The sequence below is a fragment of the Rhipicephalus sanguineus genome, chromosome 11, assembly GCF_013339695.2.
Source record: "Rhipicephalus sanguineus isolate Rsan-2018 chromosome 11, BIME_Rsan_1.4, whole genome shotgun sequence".
NCBI lineage: Eukaryota > Metazoa > Arthropoda > Arachnida > Ixodida > Ixodidae > Rhipicephalus > Rhipicephalus sanguineus.
Window position 1 is genome coordinate 106,104,659 of NC_051186.1, and position 23,873 is coordinate 106,128,531.

Here is a 23,873-nt window from a genome sequence, read left to right on the forward strand (position 1 = left end):
CGGAGTGAGGCCGTGTTTGTAATATATTGGCTAGATTGAGTCCGAGTGACTACGGTTGAGGAAAATTTTAGCGAGTTCGAGTACGAGTGAGCCCTAAGCGCAATATATGTTTCTTGAGTGAGTCTGAGTGAGCTCCACCTTCTACTGCCGACCTATGGTCCTGTCTACTCATCTTCAGCATTGCTATCAGGCTTATATTGGCTTATGTTTATACTAAAGTGGAATCACACGTATCTAAACGCCGCCTCAGTATTTATTGTTCTGAGGCGTCAGTTAGGTCGGGGGGAGTGCCACGCCGCCCCCATGAACCTGTAAACTCCTTCACGGGAAGTTCTTGACAAAAATATCTCGTGTGGGCAAGTTGCCTATTTCATTGAAAAATATCCTCGCGGGATAGAAACCACTGATAATTGGTATTTGATGGTACAAAATGCATATCGTATAGCACCGATTGTGTGAGATACTGGCGTTAAAGGGCATTGACACCGTAAGTGAAAAATACTAATTTACGCTAATGGACTCATGAGTCGACTCGCAGAGGCTCACTCAGACTCAGGTCAAGCTGTGTGTGTGAGTGAGTTCGGCGGAGTAATATGCTGGTGAGTGAGTCCGAGTGAGTCCGGTCGAGAAAAAGTTTAGTCAGTCTAAGTCCGAGTGAGTCCTGCTGAGAAAATTTTTGGTGAGTATGGGTCCCAGTGAGCTCTCGGAGCAAAACATATTTCTTGAGTGAGTTTTAGTGAGCTCCGAATTTTTTTTTTGCCGACCTATGATCTGAAGTAACAGGCGGCGTAGACGTTTAGTGCCGTTGTAGCAGCTACAATTTCAAGTAGCCCATCTGTCGTACGCGCCCGCAGCCTTGAAAAGAATATATGAATAAACAGCTATCACGTTTTTCTCTTTTTATTGCAGATTGATGTTACCGTCTTCTTCCCAGCGCTGTTATCGCCGCATCATGTGGCAAACGAAAAGGAGCCGCTCTGACCCTGGTGGGCTGCGAACCGTCTTAAATGGGCCGGGAGTGCCCCTTAGGGCCCCCTCGCTCCTTAAAGCAGCGCTGTGCGGTGACATAGGAGAAAGAAAGGAAGTGGAAGAAAGCGAGGGTTCCAGTGTCTCTGCGTTTCGTCCTTGTCTGGCTCGGAAGATGATAGCCTGCCGTTTATTCCGGTCGTGGCCGAGACGGGAGAGCGCTATACACCCGATCTGGCGCTATACATTTTCTTGTTCGCTTTGTGGAAGAGAGAAACCAGCTACTAGTGCCACGTGACGAAGCAGTGGGGGCCTTTCCCAGCTTGTCCTTCATAAGCGGGCCGCGTGAGTATCGGACGACAGAAGCAGTCCTTTTGAAGAGCAGGCTAGTAGCAGCTACACGGATTAACTCTGAGAGAACGTAAGTGTTGAAATTTATTTTACAGGTGCCTACAGGGATGTGCTGGGTCTATACATGAGCAAACAGAAAGTATCTACTCTCTCTACTCATGTATTTGATTATGGTAAACAAAGAGGCTAAGCCTCTTGGTTAGATGGGGACACTAGACGATCGGGCTTTTGGCACCGTGCATTTGTGAATACATCGCTGAAATAAAACAATGGGTAAGTGACGAGAGATCACACATGTATCAGCAACGAAATGTCAAGTTCAAATTATACAGGGAGCTTCTTGTTGATGACTGACAATGCATTGACAATATTGAAATGGGGGCTTTATTGGTATTGTGACGTGACTACACACCAACACAATTGTCCTGTAATTTGGCGATATTTAGGCACTCTATTATTAAACATAATTTGGAAGTTGAAGCCGCTTTATATCCTCCAATGGTGAAATTGTTCGCCGAATTTGAGGAACATGTAATCAGTTTTTAGATTGCAGCTTCGGCGTGCTCACGGAGAGGTGGGGGAGCAAGGAGGTGGTACCCCTTGGTCATCCAAGAGGGGGGGGGGGGGGGGGGGGGGAGGGCGCAAAGTTTTTCCCAACGTTGACTTATTAAAGGGGGGCGGGGGGTCTGCGACGAACCTTTCCTTCCCCCACCAGATGGGGAACCCTGCGCACGCGTATGGCTTGCAGTAAAGCAAGGGACGATGCTTTACGTATGCATATAGCAAAAGCATCGCGTACGATGTAAACGGATTTAAATTAGCCATTTTACGAAATAGCTTACAGAAATAAGTTTAGAAATGAGTAGAAATAAATGTAAAAGAGACAAAAAAATCCAACTAAGCGATACTGCAGCGAGAGGTGGCCTTGTAAGATTTCAACTTCAGTGCAAAAAAATTGGAGTCTTGAAATACGCCCAAATGTTTCGCTATTTCTACAGAAACAACAATCGTCAACATGGCTCGGATCAGCTTCTTTACGCTCGCGGTGAGTATTCTTCTGTACAATATTTAATGTTGTTTTCACAATAATGAAAATGTGCGTTAAGTTCAAGAAGAAATGTAAGAGATTTGTAATGGAATAGAAGGGTCATCCTGCAACTAGATTGATGAGTCAAAAGATTATTTTGTTTCTTAATTAGATCTTCAAGCAGGAAAGCTAAATTGCCAGACGTAGAATAGATAAAATATCCGCACTCTTTTACTTTGATTTCGCTTTGGGGAATAGGCGTATGCTTATATTACCACCCCAAACAGCCCCACAGTGCCGGTCTTGTGAATGGTACAGTATCTGCACTTAGATCGAAATAACAGTGTTACAATGACATTTTCGTGTCACAGGTTATTCGGCCACATGTCCAGCAAGACAGCTGAATATATAATTTTGCGATTTGTACACGAACTGGAAACTTAATAGGATACAAAGCCTGTTTTGTTGTGATATTGCGTACTTGTGCTTTAGAAGGAAAATTCGGTTCGAATGATGCCGAACACATGCTGGGCTTAGTGAAATGTTGAACTGCATTTTTGGGAATAGTACTGTAACTCTCACTCGAGATTTCACAAACCTGATATCGAACTATTTCTTCCTTCTACAGATTTTCGCGCTTGTTGGCTGCGTGTACTGTGGTAAGTACAGTTCGAGAATTTTCAGTCAGCATTTTAAACGTGAGATGTAAATTACGCGTTTTCATATAGATTGCAGCTTCTGACCGTCTAAACCATCTGGAATAACAAGGAAACCAAAATAACACTACAGATATTTCTGTCTACTGATTAATCAATACTCAGCAATGCTCTCATTGTTAGCATCTGGAAAGGTGTAATAGATGTTAAGAACAGCGGTTCAAACTAAAAGTTTAGTTCTGATATGTCACGGTAGCAAGGCGATAAGGTGGCCTTCGAATAGAGGCGAGCGTTCAAGATATGCATATGGTACTGTTGTTTTCAAATATCGATGTGACAGTGTTGAAAAAGAGTTAATATTGCTCTCTAAAATGGGTTATTAGTGAGCCTATGATTGTAATCTCTCCACTCTTCAAGCTTATATACATTGGTACTTCAGTTGGATACTAGGCAAGAACTGAATTCCCTGACTGACGAGGCTGAGGTGCAACGAATTGTAGTGCGCTGCCCACTCAACCGTAATCAAACTTTGTAAATAGCAATTTGTGGCACAGCTTAATATAATTCTCCAACAATCACACCTTAGTTGTGTTTCTTCATGCTGACTGCTCTGCTATAACGCAGCTTCGACGCGTGAGACGGACTGCCAGCGTCGTCGTCGGACGGAGCAGGGCGCCACCAGGAACCTGACTGGACTCCTGGTCCCCGAGTGTGATGAGCACGGAAACTACAAGGCCATCCAGTGCTTCGGTGAAACGGTCCGTGGAGGAAGGCCCTTCTGCGCATGCTACGACAACGAGTTTGGTCAGATCAAGGGCCCCTCGAGGAACCTGAGGTCGTGCAACTGCATTAGGGACCACCACGAGTGGGAGCGTAGATCACGTAAGTAAAGCTTTCGTTCGTAAATGCGCAAGCATAGGTGACGGCAACCACTCTTCGCGACCTACATATAGGTGAATAAGGGCACGGCATTATGCCGTCCACTTCAGTTTTCTTTTAACCAAAGATGATATCAGAGAACAACAGGAAACAATGCATTTTCATGCTTCATATACGCGCCCAACTCGCCTCGATTTCTTCCTCCACAAACATAAATAATTGTCCCCATGACAATACAACTTCGCGAAAGTACTACCTGAATGGTTTGTACTTTCCAACAGCTTATAAATCACACGTCACTGAATGCCACGAGAGCGGCCACCAGTAAAATGCATAGACCAGTTATATATGAGATTACACTTCTGCCTGGGCGAAAAAAATCCTATGCGTATCAGAACGACATTTGGGCCATGTCAAAGTTCTGCGCAACATTAGTCTGCGCGTCTTTTGAATTCTCGTATTTCTCCAGCAGTGTAGTATAACTTGGTAATATCAACAAATTAAATTTACATTAACAAAAACAAAAAAAGCAAAAATATGCTTATTTTTAACATCTTTGAAAGGTATATTTTACATCTACCCCGATCAAATACTATAATATTGTCGCATGTCTCACACTTCATCGCAGTTACACAGGTTTCCTTCCGGATAGTACAGCAACTTTTAGACTAAGAATGCGGCAGTCTCAACCGTGATATTACGCTCAACTATCATAGTATTCATCGTTGTTTAACGACAGCCCACCTAATCACGGTCTACTACACACTTTTCCTTCGCTGAAACAAAATCTTCATTGCAGAGTGACTATATACTAACCTTTATACAAAGCGAAAGTTTAATGGCAGGTGTGAGATATAAGTGATTGACATCAATAGAATGAGGAATGCTGCACTAAGTACTCCTTAGTGTAAAAGATGTCCTGACAGGCATCTCTCCTCGTCGTAGTATTGGCAGCAGTGTCATTTCGGGTAGGACCAATCAATCTACAGCTCTATTTTGTATATACATGATCACTTATAACTAATGAAAATCTAAAGGTACATTCTGTTCTGTGTTCTTCGTTGGTTTAGCAATACCCGCATCTGCTATAGCTGGCAAATCACAACAACGACTTGGGGGTACCGTTAAAATAACGAAACAATATTGTCTCAGTCATGAAATTACCAGGTGCGCAATCTACTCACTGACCATTTTCAAGCATGGCTTACGATCCACGGAAACGTATGCGCAGGTTCTCAGCAGGGACCGGAGCCACGATGCGACGCCACCTCCGGAGAATACAACCCTCTGCAGTGCGACGTTAGCTCGCACTGGTGCGTCGAAACGGACTCCGGCCGGCAGCTGGGTGAAAGGCAACCTGGTGGATGTTCTGAAAACCTGTTTTCCACCAGCTGCGGTGTCGGCGGAACGCACCGTGGTCACGACGGTGACCACAGCGGATCTCACGGCGACCATCACAGAGGCTCTTCCCACCATGGTACATCATCCCACGACGACCGCACTTCCCAACGCAGTGGCACCTCTGGTACTCGCGGCACCTCTGGGTCTTCCGGCCACGATGATTCCAGTCGCCAGAGCTCCGGGTCCTCCCGTGGCAGCTCCGGATCTTCTAGTCACAACGATGATAGCCACCAGGGCAGCTCCAGTTCGTCCCAACGTGGAAGCTCTGGCCACTCAAGCAGTGACTCGAGTCATAACTGAATCCCTGAAACGAGTCGCGCATAATTTTCGAAACCAAGAACAAAAAGAACAGCTCATTACTGCCACATGGTAATATACGATTTAGCAGAAAGCATGTCGTTTGTAATAAACCAAAGAAACTGACTCCTCCTGTTGCGTTCTTCGCTTTTTATGTACTGACAATTTTTATGTACTGACAAGGTTTGTGCCGACCACTCCTATATGGCCATCGAGAGTGAACTGCCCCATAGTCAGCAGTTTCTTGTTCAGGTACTGCGGTTGTGTAAGGGAAAGTGAGGCGGGTGGAGCGTGGTAGCGTAGGAGTGATCGTGCAGATAGGTCACAGACATCACATGGTCATGACATGGCGTCGAAAGAGAGCGGCTGGCTGACGGTCGCCGCCTAGCTATGATCGCCAAATTTAACTTGGACTTTATTGCATCACGTGAAAATCTTCAGTCGAGCTACTGCTTAGGAAACGACCGCTGGTACTTCAGATGAATAGTGCATCCTGGACGCCACATTTTGTGTTGGGCAGTCAAGACTCTCAAAGCGGTGTTTTGCACAAGGGCTATTTACATGTGTTTTTCAGATGCGGCCCCACTACGGAATAAAACGGATGGCGCGGCGGGCGGGTAGCGGGACCTCATGGATGCAAAAAAAAAAAAAAATGTGGATGGGCGAAGCATGTAGGGAAGGGTGTTTCAGCTCCACTTACGTGAAACCAGTGGAGGGGCGGAGCATTCGGTGTGCGCCGGTGTTTCCCACAAATTCACTGCTAATGGGCAATGAGAGATAGAAGAAAGATTAGACACAGACACGCGCAGTCCACTTTTAGTTAACGAGCACACTGCGAACCTTTATTGTTCAACTACACACAAGAGACATCACCCACCGGCACTGCATTGCAGGTCAAGATCCTGTGTGTATTATGCGGGGTGGCCGGTGAACGGTTGTGCAGCGCGAGCAGTCAATTTTTTAACACGAAAGTGTTTTATGCCGGGGTCCACCAAGACTTTCATGACGTATTTCCGTCACGGAAGTACGTCAGCAAAATGAATGCCATCAGATGGCAAAGAAAAAAAGCAATAAGAAAAAGTTCCGTTGGCGGGAATCGAACCCATGGCTTCACGGTCCGCGACGACGGCTGGCGGGCGTTTAGCCCACTGAGCTACCGCCAAACACATTACGGAGGCGACATGAACGCGCTTTTTATCTTTCACACTTGCCTCTCACAGTGATCTTGGATAGACGGATGCTATGAGCGTCCCCTTTATAACGGGGCGGTGACATCTGTGCCACCAGGCTCGAAAAAAAAACAAAAACGAAAAACGCGCCGTTGCAACGACCCTCATACAAGTTTAATTTCGCCAACACTTTAACACACCGTGAGGTGGTGGTTTTAGCGCAAGCCTCGCTCATAGCATCCATACATATCGACAAATAGCTCTCCGACGTTCTCCGACGCTCGCCTGGCTGTCGCACCGCGTTCTTTGCTCGCCCTGAGAGAAGTAACGGCCGGGCTATAAAAAAATAGAAGGAAGACACGACGTGCGTAGCGTTTCTCTTCGCATTTCGCGATGCTTTGAAGGAGTGCACATCGAGCATTAGTGTTTATTATGTGCTTGTTGATGGCATCTTTGCGCTGGATTCACCATATGCGGAGTCCACGTATATGTTAACTTCAGCTAAATAATGATCGTGGGCGTTTGTCGTCGGTACGGAGATGTGCCACTAGGCGTCAACGTGGGTGCTTCCACATTAGGCGGTGCTATATCTACCAAACGACGATAGACATTATACAAGCTCTCATACACCAATGCACTGTAAATAATCAACTACTTCTGTGACGACACACTTCACTTTCGTGTTATACCAATTCCTATGACGGAGGGATCAACCAACCATCTTTTTTTCAATCAAGAAACTCACTAGCAGACGCTGCCTGCGTCGCCGTTGTCTCTCGCGAACGAGGGCGCGTTCTCATTCCTGGCGAGCTGGTAGTTCAGCGTTCATCGCTGAAAGAGCGTTTCCATAGTCAACGCGCGCCTTTCGCTCTCTCTCTAGCCACAGGGCGTGCGCTGGTGTGATGGCGCCCTGTATTGCGCTCAAGCAAAATGGACCGTCCCGACAGCAGACGACTGTGCACGATGCACGCAACACGCCAAGACCCTAATGTGCTTCGCCCACAAAAGGAAATCGAGTTCAACTGTAACGACATTTCCATGATAGAGCCAATGTACCACCTCATTTGAAAGCCTGTGGATGAAAGCAGAACTGTGCCGCTTCATTTGCAAGCCCGAGTGTCACAGCAGCGTCCGGCATTTTCCTGTGACACCGGCTGTCGCAATCGCTCGCGACTCACAACCATTAACACTGAAAGAATAAGCGCTAAAATTGACGAGCACAAATAGGACAACAAACAAAAAAGAGAGTCCTTTGTCTGTTCTCCTTTCTGTGCTCGTCAATTTTAGCGCTTATTCTTTCAGTGTTCATGGATAACCAACTAGCCCAACAGTGTGTTCTCTTAAAGTCAGAACCATTAGCCGCGTTGTGCGGTGAGCCACCTTCCTGCCCCCCCCTCCTCCTCCTGGCTAGTGAAAGTGTAATCTGTGTTCCAAGGTGACATCGGTACTCACCTTAGAGCACAGACGTCAGTTTCATCGAAATGAACTGCACGCTACGGTGCGATGGTGTGCACATCATAAGAAGCGGATTTTGCCAAATTCTTTCGGGTTGTGCAATGGTTGACGATAGCTTGTCGAGTCATATTAGTTAATATCGAACGTTTATGACATTGTTACAAACGGCCGTAGGCAACACTGCAACCGCAGTTGACGTTGCCGTGTCAGGAGGCCATTATAGCGTATTTTTCATAAGCAGTTTCAAGCATTGCCGTAGCTCAGTGGATGAATACTTGACTGTCACGCAGAATGTCTGCATTTGTTCCTGCTCTGACCATGATTTTCAATCATTCAATCCCTCTAGTATTCCCTCACCGACAACGCTGCCGACGTCTGCCCCGCATTTTCTGTGACACAAGCTCGGTCTGTTGTTTTTCAGTCTGTTATCGGCGTTCCTAGGTTGATACAAACTGTGAATCGCCCTCGGCTCATACGCGGATTCCATGGGCCGTGGTGCACAGTTATGTGCCACCCGTGACTGAAGGAAAGGGTTTCATGACGTACCCGACAAGCATCTCACGCTATTCATGAAACCACCTGTTCATCGTGCTCGTCGTACACTAAAGCCCTCCCATGTAAATTTTCGTGCGTGACAAGTTAACGAGACGACCACTACAGCGCCCAGACGTAGGTGGCTAGATAGATAGATAGATAGATAGATAGATAGATAGATAGATAGATAGATAGATAGATAGATAGATAGATAGATAGATAGATAGATAGATAGATAGATAGATAGATAGATAGATTACTCACGGATTCAAATGGGACAATTTAGTGCTAAGGAACGCACATGTATTCGTTTCTACCGTCTTCAGTTTTGGTCATATCGGCGTGATTTCAACTCCAACGCGTAGATCAGAGCCAACATTCTTTTTAGAGACCTGATTCGCCGCGACGTGACGTGGTTATCTCGAGCGATTGCGCATACGGTGGCCACACAGAGCTGTTGTCACCGTAAGAGTGGACGCCACTGTACCGAAACACGACGAACGGCGGTCCCGGGGCCGAAACGTGAGTCCTTCCTGTGCTATTTTTCCTGCGTGCTTGATTTTAAATGCGAAGCATTTTTTAGCGAACGTCAGGCACATTGGCCGTTTCTATCTATCTATCTATCTATCTATCTATCTATCTATCTATCTATCTATCTATCTATCTATCTATCTATCTATCTATATATCTATCTATCTATCTATCTATCTATCTATGTCCTAGGGAATTATTGGCCGGCATCCGTATTTTGTGCAGTATTAGGATCTGCAATCTAAAACATCGCCGCTAGTTGTTCGACTCCTAAGCCTTCAAAAGAATACAAAATAAATAGCCACGTATCACGTTTTTAACGCGAATTTTAACACGACAGTGTTTTATGCCGGGGTCCACCAAGATTTCAGTGACGTATTTCCGTCACGGAAATGAAATAGAAAAAATTTACATGATCAGATGGCAAAGAAAAAAGGTTCTGTCAATGGGCATCGAACCCACGACCGCTCGGTCCGCAACACAGATGCTGGGCACGCTATCCACTGCGCCACGGTCTTTTTTTTTTTTTTTTTTTTTTTTTTTTTTTTTTTTTTTTTTTTTTTTTTTTTTTTTATTTCCGGTTGTACATCACACAAACGGGGACAACAGAATTATTTTACAAGACACCACAAACATCTAGAAACACCAACCGGAAACCACTGGATAACCAACACTGTGATTTAAAATTCCTTCATAGTAAGCAGGGGCTCTACCCTAGCCAACCATGGAGGAACACATTCTTTTGTTTTTTCTACCTCAAGAAACCGGGCCATGCTTTCTTGAAAATACTGTCTTGCTGGTCTTCTATCCGGGTCACACTGCGCCACGGTCACAGACTCTAGAGGCTTTACAAACGCACCTTTTATATCTACCACTCCTCCGGTAGGCGAGGTGGTGTTGCCATCTGGGAGCGACAAGGTAAAGTAATTCGTCATTACTATGGACTCCGCTATTAGCACCTGCAACGCGTTACACGTCCGTCCCGTTCAGCGAGTTTTCATTAAAAGTTCAATCATGGCCTCCGAGATTAGCCGGCGGCGCCGGCGCACCGGCAGCTAATCTCGGAGGCCATTGTTCAATTTTGTCGATTCCTTAACACACCGCGAGGTGGCGACTTGAGGCCAAGTGTCGTAAAAGCGTCGGCCTCGCTCATAGCATCACGCTAATCCAAAGCAAAAATAGCTCTGCGACGCGCGCCTGCCTCACCTGGCTGTAACACCACGTTCCCCGCTCACGCGCTCGCCCCGAGAAAAATCGCGGCCAGGCTACCGGGGCGGCACGACGCGCTTTGCGTTTCCCTCTAGTCCGGCCGTGGTGTTCAATCAAATTTTAACATGCCGCGGGATGGCGACCAAGTTCTGCGTCCAATATGCGACGCTCTGCTGGCTGTCACACCTCGTTCTCTGATTACGCTTTCACCGTTAACTACTAAAGCTACAACAAGGGTTTGTTTTATCATTTAACATGGACGTTAGTCGTCGGGATGGAGATGGACCACCAATCATCAAAGTGGGTGCATACACGTTAAACGGTGCCATTAGCTGCCAGACACCAATATACATTGTGCAAACTCTCTTATATCAATTTACACTGAACATTGAGTTACTTCTTTAAGGGCACGCTTTACTCGTGTGTTATTCCGATTCCTATGACGGAGGGATCAACCAAGTTTTAACACGAAAGTGTTTTATGCCGGGGTCCACCAAGTACATCCGTCACGGATATGACGTTCATAAAATGGACGCCAACGGGTGAGAAAGAAAAAAACCAAGAACAAGACACCCCGCTGGGAATCGAACCCACGACGTTGCGGCCGCGACGGCAAGCGCCCGACGCGCTACCGACTAAGCTAACTCGGGAGATGCTACACGTGGCGCGAACGCGCCTTATATCTTTCACACATTCTCTTTCGCGGCGGGCGGAGCGGGGTGGTGCCGCCGTCTGTGAGACGTGAAAAGAAGTAATGCTTCACGATCGCTAGCGCTTACTCCGAGATTGCACACGATATCGGAGGTCATGGTTAAAGCGTCTCGATACCAGAGCGGCCGCGCTGGCGTCGCCGAGGCACCCTTCATGCAGTTACGTTCTTTGCCTTTGGCTTCGTGTTAGCGTGCGTCGGCTCATCGGAGTAGTGTAGCTTCCACGTGCACCAACGGGATTTGTCCGCCGCCGATTGCTTCAGTTGCGAGAGCAGCGACTAACAAAACTGCTGCAATGTGCGTTGCAGAAAGGACGCGATTTCGACGGGCGAATGTCGTGCCTTGGTGGAGCGAGAGCGGCGCCCTGCGCGACAGAGGCCAGCGGGACGCACGCGTTTGCGGCTCAGGTTACTAACCTCTACATCCCGTGTTGCTGAAGCACAGTGTGCGTTATGTATGCATGAGCACAGGCGTCGGCTACCCATTACTAGAAAGCGCACACCGTGTCGTTTCTCTCCTTAATTGACGACGCTTTGAAGAAGTGCATACCGCGTACCAGTGTTGATTATGAGCTTGTTGATATCATCCTTACGCGGGATTCACGATTCGCTGTGTCCAAATATATGTTCACACCGTCAGCTACCACAACGGTTAATTCATGATCATGGGCGTTAGTCGTCGCGATAGAGACATGCTGTCAACGTGGGTGCATCCACGTCAAACGGCGCTATAGCTGCCAAACACGAATAGACATTGTACAAGCTCTCATATATCACTACACAATAAGCACTACTTCTGTGAAGACACGTTTCACTTTTTTTATACCTCTACCCCGCAACTGTTCTGCCTCTCTTTGCTAAAAACAAAACGCCAGGCCCATAAACCACCAACAGACGCTCGCGCTCGTGTGCTCCTCTGCTACACTCGCGGACTTTTCTTGGCAATGAAGCGAAGGCTACAGAGTCACAATACGTGTATCCTACCGTTAATGAATGTAGTCCCACAATTGCGTCCGTATTTTCTGCGTGAGATATATAAAATACTCCTCAATTTTCTACATGTAGCTTTTGGAGACGGAACGCAGCGCTCACAAGCGAGGTATTTGTATTTCTTTTACTTTATACGTTGTCACTTTGCGGTTTTGCGTGCTTGAAAAAGTCGCGCCTTTTACCCGTACTTTAGACGCTAAGCAGCGTTTGCGTCGAAATGCAACGCTAGCCATCACTTTCCATGGCGTTTCGAGACGCGCGCCAAACCGGACTTCTTCGCGTAGCAGTACATGTGCAGAGGCTCCGCCCCTGTAGAGTTCCCTTCGTTGCCCAGAAAAGCTGTCCGAGAGTATAGCAGAGATGCGCGCGTTCTTTGCGTTTTCACTTCGGACGCTGAGGAAGGGCATTCGGATGGGTGGACGGACTAGCCGACGAACGCGTTCGCTGTAGACTCGTGCAAAACTGCAACGCCGGAAATAAATTTCGACCTCTGGGTGGGCGATTGAGCAATTGAAGGCAAACGGCATATCTTTCTTCGAAATCAGGCATACAGCATAGAGCTTAGCATTCGTTTCAATAAAGAAAACCACAAAACAAGCATCAAAACCGCATGCTGGATGATGAGGAGCTTGTGAACAATGTGAACACCCTCCCACGCGTTCCCGGTAAAGATTAGGTTGCAGGTGCTTTGCACTTCGCACGAGTGCTTGAAATGACGTCAACTTGCCCTTCCTTCTCCCCACGTGCGTTTTCCCGCAGGACGAAGAGAAGGAAGATCTCTCTCCGCTCGGCCTCTGAGCTGAAACGGTGAGCACTGCAACCGCTACTGTAAATAGAGAGTTTTAGTTTGGCGTTTTTACGCTCCGCTCAGCCGCTAAGCGGAGCGGGAACGCGAGTGCGCATGCGCCCTCCGCTACGGCAGTAAGCGGGTTAGCGGAGCGAGGCCCACGCTCCGCTTACGGGCTGCTTAAGCGGAGCGCCGAGCGTCGCTACCGTTTTCGTAAGCGGAAGCGGGACGCAGCGCGCGTCCTCTCTTGTGCGTGCAGCAACATGGCTCATTTCAAGATGGCTGCCTCCGATAACGGCACGCTTTCAGCGAGCGCTGCGGGTTCCCCATCACCTGCTGAGCGGAAGGCGCGAAAACAATTCCGAATCGACGAATATTTGTGCTTCTTAAAGGAGGTTGCATCTGCGGACCCCTTCGGCAATCCCGCCGCGTGGGAGGATGTGCTGCAATGAATCTGGAACGCCATCTTGCTGGCTTTCGGGTGGCTATTATCAAGAAAGTGCTTGCTTCTCTGTCAAAAAATAAAGTTTTTCCAATCCAAATATAAAGTTTTTCCAATCCAATCTCTGTCAAAAAATATACACCGTCAACATATTTAGGGCGCACTTCTAAATACGTCGTTAAGAAATAAATTCATACGTTCTCATTTCAGATTGTGAATGCAACTAAATGTTTTTCTCTTTTTTCTTTAACGACGCTGAACATCACCAGAGGGCGCCGTAACTGCTAAGGATCCGTTACGCTAGTCCCGCTGCCGACAACGCACAACTAAAACGAGAAAATCATCCATCGCTCCGCTGCGGTTTAGCGGGCCAACTCGGAGCGGAGCGGGCCGTCCAAACGCCAAACTAAAACTGACCAATATATCGTGCCAATAGAGAGTTTGAGAATTGGGGACCCAAGACGCTGGGCCCCAAGCTGCGTTGGGCAGCCTGCTCTTGCGTTCGGATGATCAGCAGAGTTTGAGAATTGGGCCAACGCAGGCTGCATTGGGTCAAGCGCACGAAGCGCCACGCGTGACGAAATTTAAAATCATGCGAGACGCTGGCAATACTGCGCCGTGGCCCGGCTGCGTCTGTGTCTTCTCGCTGGTGACCCAAGACGCATTGGGGCCCCACGCTAGTTTTCGATTTTTGCGTCTCGGGTCAGCGCGAGCGCAAGAGCCCAATAGTAGCTTGGGTTCTGCGCATGCGCCTTGGAGGCTCGCAAGCTTCTTGGGTCCCCAAGCTCCTTGGCGCCCCAGTTCTCAAAATCTCTAATATTCTACGGACTACTGCCTACCCAAAGAAGCATATCCGTCTAGAAACTCATTCAGCTCATTCTAAGACTGCCATTGGTAGACCAGGGAAGTTAAATACACCAGAAAAAAAGCTGCGTGAATACAATGATCGACCAAAGGAACAAATTCGCCTTGCTGAAAATGGTCGCGGAGCCAATCATCGTCTGCCCAAGCGACCACAAAGCGATTATCACTGTCATTACTTTAATGGAATATTAAAACAACTCCCCCCTCCTTCCTTCAGCATGTGTGGTGTTTGATACCGCTTCGCTGGACATTAACTTTCGCAGGGCGGGATGAAAGCGAATTTCTTTTTGTTTCTTTGATTTAGGATTGGCGCTACTGATTTCTTCTGAGCGCTGTAATCGCTGCATCATGTGTCAAGCGAAAAGGAGCCGCTGTCACTCATGTGCGCTGCAAAAACCTTAAATGGTGCGGGAGTGCCCCTTATGGCCCCCTCGTTCCTTAAAGCAGTACTGTGGGGTCACATTGAAGAAAGAAAGGAAGTGTAAAAATATTTGGCAGATCCCACGCATTGTGGGAATCAATTTCATGCAAAGCAGTGAGAAAGTAGCAACCTATGCTGCATATTCTTTTTTTATTTTTTGTCTTGCTTTGTGCCAAAGTTTGAGACGTGGATTGATCCCGTTCTGTAAAGTGAGTAGATCTCTGCACATCGCGCGGATTACCAGGCACGTAGAATGCACTGGCGCGCAGAGTGTAACTCATGGTGCGCTGCAGTATATCGCTCACGTTACAGAGCAAACGTCACTTTTCTTGTAATTAAATGCACGTTACGGCGCGGTGGCCTTCGTATTATTAACCAGTGGTTGTCGGCGTATTCGAGCAACGCTTGACTAAATCTTGCTTAGTCGCAGGAGTACAAATGCAATGCTTGTCGTGTTGTTATAAAAGCAGCTAGCCACTATTGGCGTTGCCCCGACCTCAGGCTTCTATAGAGTCTTCTTTCAAAGCAGTTTGAAGCATGGCGTGGCTGTGTGGTAGAATACTTGACTGTCACCCAGAATGCTTGGGTTCAATTTCGGACTCGAGCCGTGAATTTCATGCTTTCCTTCCATCATCATTTCTCGCTCATCGACAACGCCGCCGGCGCCCGTGAGGGATTTTGTGCGACAAGGGCTCGATAACGTTATCGCGTTGAGGCTTCCAAAGTCCAGTCTCGCTGTCCCTGGTATAGAATGAATTGCCTGTGGCGTGAATACAATGCCAATTTGCCACGGACTGTGCCATGCTGGTATGCGCCAGACGTTATCAGCGGGAAGAGTTTCAAGACGTAGGCGGTAGAAAATCGGCGTTATTCATGCCATGACCTCAGAATCGTGTTTGTCATGTACCCGTGTCCTCCCTAGCCAATATTCGTATATGCAAAGCCAAGGAGAAGACCTAAAGAGCGCCCAGACGTAGACGGCTAGACAGCTCGCAACTGTCGAATTGCCTCTGGTTCGCTAAGAAATGCGTCGCTTTTAAAAAGTGAGGTTTCCAGTTTCCAGTGGTCTTGCGTCCTTGCCTGCCTAGGAAGCTGATAGCCCGCCGCCATTTCCGGTCGTGGCCGAGACGGGAGAGCGCTGTGCACCCGATCTATCGCTGCATATCTTCTTGCTCATTTCTCAGCGAAGGGGCCCCAGCGTCTCATGCCACGTGACGGCAATCTGTCGGGCAATTCCCGCCTTGTCCTTCATAAGCGGGCCGCGTGAGACTCGGACGACAGAAGCAGTCTTTTTGAAGAAGACGTCGCGCAGCTCCACGGATTAACTCGGAGAAAACGTAAGTGTGGGAATTCATTTTTTAGGCTTCTACAGAGTTACGGGGTCAATGTATCTGTGAGTCTAGCATCTACTCTCTTGTTTTTCGGTATAATGGACAAATAAGTTATGCCTCTTGGTCATTTCGGGATACTTTGTACCATTGTCTGAAGTATATCGATTTGTGGACCATTGGGCTTCTGGTACTGCAAGGTTGTGATTACAACGCTGAAAGAAAACAATCATTAAGAGGCGAGAGATTGCGTGTACTGGTGTATGCAAGTATGAACGGCTTAAAATGAGGTCTACATTACAAGGTCAGCACCCAGTCGAAGATTGGCACTGTAACTTGACGCAAGGCGAAATCATGCATCTGCAACTATCCTATAGATCTGTTACTGTTTTCGTATATGTCACTGGCAAGTTAAAACCACTAATGATTTTGCTAAGCCAACTGTCTTAAACTTGGAGGACGCTTGAGCTTCGCCTTCAAGTGTAGAAGCGGTAGTGTAATCGTGCCCCGTTTGCATCGCCTTCTAAATCGCTAGCCTGGCTTCGCTTGTCGGTGGATGCCTCAACCGTGCCACAAGAAAAGGAACGTCTGTGCGTGAGCATTGGCGGCTTCAGACTATCCTAGAATGCCTACTGCAAGTTAAGTTGCGAAGTGCCCACTACGCCATAATTCTTCGTTTTGCGAATTCGCGAAGCGCCCACTACGCGTCCGTGAGGTAACACGCGCAGCTGCAGACTTTGTTGATGCTGTTGCTGATAATGATGAATAATTATGCGCGTGGGCTTTGTAACTGGTGGGCCTTTTGGGCAACCTCTCGTTGCGTAGTTTACACGTTTTGACGCCTGGTACGTTTCTGTGCTTCTGCCACGCAATGTTATATTCTTTAAGCGCACATCTTGCACTACATGACATTCGATAGGTTTTTCTTCCGACAGTTTCAAGCATGGGCATGGCTTTGAGGTAGAATACCTGCTCGCCGCGCAGATGTCGTGGGTTTGATTTCCACTCGAACCGAAGATATTTGTTGCCTATTTATTTGCATCGCTTTCAAACTTTCGCTCGCGGACAACGCTGATTTTTCGCTCACAACCAGCGGCGCCGGCGCCGACGCCGGAATTTCTGAAAAACGAGCTCTTTAGCGCTACCGCGTTATTATGTAGCACAGAGTATTTTATGGAGCGCTCTAGGAAGCTGCATTCACTTGCATATTAATATAGTAAGAGCGTAGCGCACAGCTAAATAGGCGTGATATGAATTGTTCTGAGGAGCTGCTCGTGAAGAAAAAGAAATATCAATTGATTTATTTAATAGTTGATAGGTGCACAGAGACGTGAAGCACCCAATATGGTGAGGCTGACGAAAAAAAGTTGTCCTACGAAGATTTCTGTGTTAGTTCTTCTAAAAAAGAACTCTAACTCATTTGAATATGCAAAAACAATTGTTCATTTTCTGCAGAAACCATATTTGTCAACTATGACTCGCATCAGCTTCTTCACGCTGGCGGTGAGTGTGTTCCTTTTACTTTCAATATTCCTGTTCACATTAAGGAAAATTGTACGAGACTTCCAGGCATAAAAATTCCAAAAATTTCGGATTGAACTCAACGCTACAGTCCTGCACCATAACCGGCGGTAATCATACCTCGTTTTTTCTATGCTTTTCTTTTTATTTTTTGGAACAGGACAGCTAAAACGTGAAACGCAAAATACAACGCGATGCACGCGTTTTTCAAGTTGTTCGGCTGCGTGACGGAAGCGTTTGTAAACAATCTTAGGCGTAATAGCCAAAATATGGCGATCATTTTATTAGTTCGATTTCGTCAATGAATTTCTGAATCCCAGGAACTAGCACATAGCAACGTATTGTATATTCCATTAAGTAGCTGTTAGGCCAAAGCGCAACTGCTGGTCGATGCAATGAAACTGGCAGTCAAGCTTCATTCGATAGGTGGAACAGTGGCCCGCTGGTATTTATTGTGCCTAGAAAACTGTTTGTCATACGAGTTACACATTCATATATTGACTACTTACCTTTATGCACTCCAAAAAACTATGGTGTAAGACAGCGGTTGTTCTCTATTTATATTTTAACGCAGTTCAATATCCTCCAGCTGAGTCTGAATATATTCACTCAAGGACTTTGGGAGCCTCCACGAAAGTTAACCTTCTAGTGCTGCATGTGTCATTCTTTTTGAGAGACCTCGAACAACAAACTATTGAGGAAGATCGCTCTCGTAGCTCTAGCATTCTTGAAAAAAGTGGTAATATATTTATGATATGCTATGAGCGAATTCCCGAAAGGCACGGCGGACCGTAATATGCTACTTCTGCGATAGTGATATCGGAATATAAGTAAATTATTATTAAACCAATGTAGTCACTGTTTTTTGCATACATTTCAGATGCATTGCACCGGCTTGCGGTTCATTTACAAGAGATGAAATGAAGTAGATCTTTCTTTGTACTTGTAATCCTGAATACTGAATACTGTAATCCTGAAAATTTTTCTTCGACTTTAACAAGTTAGGTCAATGCACCCTTATATTGTGCACCCTTCGCAGAAAGCGGTAATGGAAGTTTACCTTAACCTGCTTACTACCTCCTGTGGCACCCGCGCCAATAAGAATCCCAAAATAAAACGTGATCACGCGAAGCCAGCAGTAATAACTAATTTTTCAAACACGCGCAGCGATTTTTATAAACAAAATTTTACTTAATCTGCCTCCATGACATTATTTACTGATGCGAACTACCGATTTAAATACAGTCATGTAAGACTTTCGCCTAACATGCTCTACTCATAGAAACGAAGGATACCGCAGCTCACATCGCAGCAGCTTGACAAAATTTTATGGCGGCAGGTTTTTATCACTGGAGCGTGTTTGCCTCTGTAGCGTTAGCTTGCCTATTTAACGTGTTACATACCGAGGAAGAGAGCTGCGTGTAATTAGTCTTCCTTCATAGATTATCAAAAGAAATTTTTGATACATCATGCGCCTGGTATTTTGCTGTGACCTAGGCTACTTGAAATACAACAAACAAGATCTCTTGTAGGAAGAAAATAGAACACATAAATTGCTTACCGTATAACGTTAAAATTCATCCGTTCAGCAGTCATGGCATGCTTCCCAATCGAAGTCGCTTGCTGTATCGTAACAAAGAGTTGTTTTTTTTTACAGATTTTCGCAATTGTTGGCTACGTGTTGAGCGGTAAGTATGCTTCGACAATTTTAAATTCGTATTGTCAAGGCGAGGTAAAAAATTGCGCATTTGCATTACAGCCCGCCTTGTCGCAATCTTAAACAACTGGTAGTGTGTAGAGCTTAAAATTAACGCTGCAGTGTGTTGTCGATACTGATTCATATATAACCATCAAATATATTATCCTTGATAGCGCCTTTGTAAACATTTGGCAGGCGTTACGCTTTTTTAGCACAGGAAGGCGAAAGGCTGGTGGCACTCGTGTAAAATAAGCGAGCTGCAATGCGCAAACGCAAATATTTTGTTTGAAATCGAGCCTCTGTACGCCTTATGCAAGCACTTTTGTCTTTGTATGTGTTTTTCAAAGGTGTGCAGATTTTAGCGATGTACGCATTTCGCGTTTTTAATGTCATACGCGCATCTATGTCGCTGCACATTTTCCTGGTGCAGTAACTGATGACAGTGTTGATGAATGACGGATGGACACTTTTTAGCGGGTGGCCAGCTTTAAAACCAATCACTCGTCATGCACTTCGGATGGTGTGACGCCTAGTGCGATTCTTCTCTGCTGCCACGCAATATTACGTCTGTTAACCGGATCCCACACTCGATGTGACTCCTGCATAGGATCTTTTCATAACTAAGCTCTCGGCGAGATTGTAAGCCATAGTGACGATAACTGCGCGAAAAACACTAGGTAATAGAAAGGAAGAGGAGACGGGCTCAGCCTATAGACACTTAATAATTATTGTCGGATAACCGCAGTCCGCAATCAACTTTTCTGCTTAGCGATTCGTTGCACTGCGTGATAGCTTTTCCCTCTCTGGAATTAAATCCTCGTAAACATGGAGAATAACAAAACAACAAAAAAAAAGGTTGAAGACCTCACAGCATGCAGTGTAATGTAAAATGACAGAAATAACATTAAGTGATTGGAGGACGGCAGTTTGGGTCAGGAAACAAACAGGGGTTGCATATATCCTAGTTGACATCAAGGGAAAGAAATGGACCTGGGCTGGTCACGTAATGCGTAGAACAGACAACCGGTGGACAGTAAGAGCAACAGAATGGCTGCCAAGGGATGGGAAACGTAGTCGGGGTAGGCAGATAGTTAGATGGGGTGAAGAAGTTATAAGTTCGCAGGGATCAAATGGAACCAGTTCGCACAGGATAGGATAAAGTTGAGCTCACTTGAAGAGGACTTAATCCTGCAGTGGACTAAAACAGGATGAAAATGACGATGATGAACAAGCATTCCTTAGTACAGCTACGTGAGGCTACCCATTTTCTGACCTTACGCAGCTTCGACGGGTGAGACAGACTGTCAGCGTCGCCGTCGCACTGAGCAGAGCGCCACGAGGAACCTGACTGGCCTCCTGGTCCCCGAATGTGACGAGCACGGAAACTACAAGCCAATCCAGTGCTTCGGTCAGCCAGTCCGGGGAAGGCCCTTCTGCGCTTGCTACGACAGCGAGTTCGGACAGATCAAGGGCCCGTCGAAGAACCTGAGGTCGTGCAACTGCATTGTGGCACACCACGAGTGGGAGCACAAATCACGTAAGATAATGCTTTCTTCACTTCATAGGCACAACTATACGCTGACCACATCCTCGTTAGTTTTGTGACCTTCGCGGCCGCTATGCAGCAGAATAGTTGGCCACATCATGAAGCTCACTGGAGTACTCTCTCAGCCTCAAGTACGTGAGAGAAGCACTGGAATATTAGCACGAAATATCAGTGATTTCTGCGTCACCCCTTTTCTCTGCACGCCCTTCCTGCCGCCATTCTTTCCGCAAAGCAGAATAAGTATCGTCCTAGTCAGATTACTGCCTCGGAATTTCACAATACAGGCATTCGCGAACTGTTTGTACTTTCCCACAGGTGACAACCGCGTTATGCATTAAATTGTATCAAACTTACCCATTGTGAAATCCATAATTATTGCATCAGACGACACTTTGCAGAGAGCGAAAAGAAAGTGTACAAAGTACTGAGATCCGCGATTCCTTGCTTGAACGAGAATGGAAAGCGGTATGACAGTTTCTTGTGCATTCTAATACAAATGAACGTTGTATAGCTTTAAGTTTTCTTCAGCAAGGAGAAATGTATATGGGTTGATGCAAGTGTTCACAGCTAATATTTTTGTGCACGGCAAGAAAAAAATAATAAAGAATCGTAACTTCATGGCACTGTCACATACTTTAGATTTCTTCGCGGCAATGTAGCCTTTATGAATAGTGCACAGAGCTTTAAAATCACCAAGCGGACGGTTTTCCATTAACACTGCGCTTCTGCAAGGTTCTACTTGGGGTGGTGCGAGTCTCGCTATTTTGTCAGTCTAAGAGGTTGGCCCGTGTTACTACAAGAGCCAGTAAGCTACGCCGGACGGTTTCGCAGTTCTGACTATTTTGCGAGCACCGCTCCTGCCAGAGCCAGGGTCGACAGGGAAGAGCCACAGTACCCGTTATGTCATACAGCACATTTCTGCACATGCCACGTGACACCGAACTTTTGAGGCGAAAATGGACTCCCCTTGTTTAGCGCATAGAAGGAAGGAAATAACAACTCGTATAAATAGAACAAAATAAAGCGCAAGAGCGCTAACATCAAACTATTTATTTATAAAGCAACTCTAGAGCATGTAGGCACAATAGCGCACGCATGTAGTAGATTCATAAGTTTCCAGTTCATTAACGCAATAACAAAATACAGTGCATATATGAAGGTGCAACATCTTTAGAAGGAGCCCTGAAAGTAAAAACTGTGGGAGGTGCTACTATCAAAATTGGACAAAAAAATATTAGTAAGCAAAGGAATGGATTGACTATACAGATTTAGGCTGGCTGTACATTCACAAATATGATAACTAAAAAAATACATCGAAAAAAAAAAAACAGCAATGCAGGCAACACCAAAACTGATAAATAGACTAATTAATGCGTGGAAAAAAGGTATCCTCAGAAACGGTCTAAAATGCATGGAATAACATCAATACAGTTAATGCAAAAACTGAATGCTACACTAATTAATGTAACGAAAGCAGGTATATTTTCAAAGACAATCGAAAATGGTTTAATAATAGCATTTTAAAATTAGGGTTCAGAGTGTTCAAAAAGTAACAACTGCTTATAAAAAGAATTAGATTGAGTATAGAAGAGATTAATGTGTTGCGTAAGGATGTGCACATGTTCTTAACGTAGAAGCGTTGCAGTAGTTCACTCGTCAACATGACAAACGTCTGTCTAAAGTACTAATTTCTAGAGACCTTTGTCTGCGTACGCAAGATTCTCATTGAAAGTGTGGGTGCACGAAAAGTTTAAGGACAATTCGTATTCCTGCCGCGGTCATTGATATACCTCCCAGTCTGTTCTACACAGGTCTTCCCACACGACAGCAATAGCCAAAAAAGAACAGCTCAAGTACGTCCTGGCATATTTCTTTCGGCATTCCTGATGCTTCTTTTCTCGGCAAGCGCGTGCGCGCGCGCCATCCAGCTTTTGCAGGTCGGGTAGCGCTACTGGAGCGCCGTCTTTGTTCACGACATTCTTAAGACTGTAGGGAAATCTGTGAATGTATAGCGCCACTAAGGTTTCAGACCTTTCTTTCTTGTTTTGTCATCGGTCCTTGTTCGAACTTTCGTACTTCATTCTTCGCACAAAAGATGCCTCATGGAGACCTGAACTACTTGGCGTAACAACATGTCTTATTGCGGCATACTTTATGTGTACTAACTTAGTGTGCGCACTTGTTTTTGGCTGCAGAATGACAACAATAACGTGGTGATAATGCCAGGAATGAATAAACCTAAATTCCACCTTGAGACAGCTGCTATTTGCTTTTCTGAAGCATGGTCTTGAAGGAACCGTATATAAAACCCATTGCACATATTCACAGCTTCCGAGCGAGGATCGGAACCACGCTGCAACACCACTTCCGGAGAGTACAACCCCGTGCAGTGCGACGCCAGTGATCACTGGTGCGTCGAAGCCGATTCCGGTCGACTCCTGGGCGAGAAGCAGCACGGTGGATGTTCTAGCGACCTGTCTGCCATCTCATGCGGTATCGACGGAACGCACCACGGTCACCACGGCTCTCACACTGGCTCACACCACGGCGCTCACGGCGACTCCCACACGGGCACGTCTCACCACGGCTCATCGAGCCACGATGACCACAGTTCCTAATGCAGTGACAGCTGTAGGTTCCTCTCATCGTACGTCTGACTCTTCTGGCCAAGATGATTCAAGCCACTAGGGCGGTTCGAGTATACATATCACCAAGGAAGCTCTGCACACCAAAGCGGAGATTCAACTCACAGAAGTCATAACTGAATCATAGAAACGAGTGTCGGCACAGCTTTTTAAATCCATGAAAAGCAACAACATATATCTGCCACATGGTGCCACATTCGATACTTTCGTAGAACGCCTGTTGTTACGTAATAAACCATGGAAACTGATGTGCCTCCTTGCACTTTTTTGTTAAATGTGTTTAAGGAAACGTTGGTACCTATTTATGGCTCCGGTTACTCCTCTCCATTTTTTGACGGTTAACTGCTGAGCATCTTGTCGCACGGATAAAACGCAGGTGTGAATGAGTCGGGCTACCACATACGAAGAAGTGTCTTGGGTAAGAAACTTAATTTTGGAGGGCCCAA

General features: G+C 46.2%; 1 protein-coding gene across 2 annotated transcripts; it reads left to right on the forward strand.

Annotated features, from left to right (window-relative positions):
* Nucleotides 1-1,252: 1,252 nt before the first annotated feature.
* Nucleotides 1,253-23,678, forward strand: LOC119374723 (saxiphilin). Of its 2 annotated transcripts, none has more exons than XM_037644912.2 (5): nt 1,253-1,387; nt 2,316-2,362; nt 2,973-3,003; nt 3,625-3,882; nt 5,111-5,703. In XM_037644912.2, exons 2-5 carry the CDS (start codon nt 2,333-2,335, stop codon nt 5,578-5,580), a joined length of 789 nt encoding a protein of 262 aa, XP_037500840.1. In that variant the 5' UTR covers nt 1,253-1,387; nt 2,316-2,332; the 3' UTR covers nt 5,581-5,703. The 2 variants fall into 2 exon arrangements, with proteins under 2 accessions (XP_037500840.1, XP_037500911.1); XM_037644983.2 differs by lacking the exons at nt 1,253-1,387; nt 2,316-2,362; nt 2,973-3,003; nt 3,625-3,882; nt 5,111-5,703 and adding exons at nt 15,915-16,025; nt 17,472-17,519; nt 19,195-19,225; nt 20,519-20,773; nt 23,111-23,678.
* Nucleotides 23,679-23,873: the final 195 nt, after the last annotated feature.

What these genes read in the sequence shown, in the direction of transcription:
- LOC119374723 (XM_037644912.2), top strand. Translation starts at nt 2,333, where the DNA reads ATGGCTCGGATCAGCTTCTTTACGCTCGCG. An exon ending in TCAGCTTCTTTACGCTCGCG is followed by an intron (nt 2,363 to 2,972) that starts GTGAGTATTCTT and finishes TTCCTTCTACAG; the next exon opens with ATTTTCGCGCTTGTTGGCTG. An exon ending in CGAGTGGGAGCGTAGATCAC is followed by an intron (nt 3,883 to 5,110) that starts GTAAGTAAAGCT and finishes ACGTATGCGCAG; the next exon opens with GTTCTCAGCAGGGACCGGAG.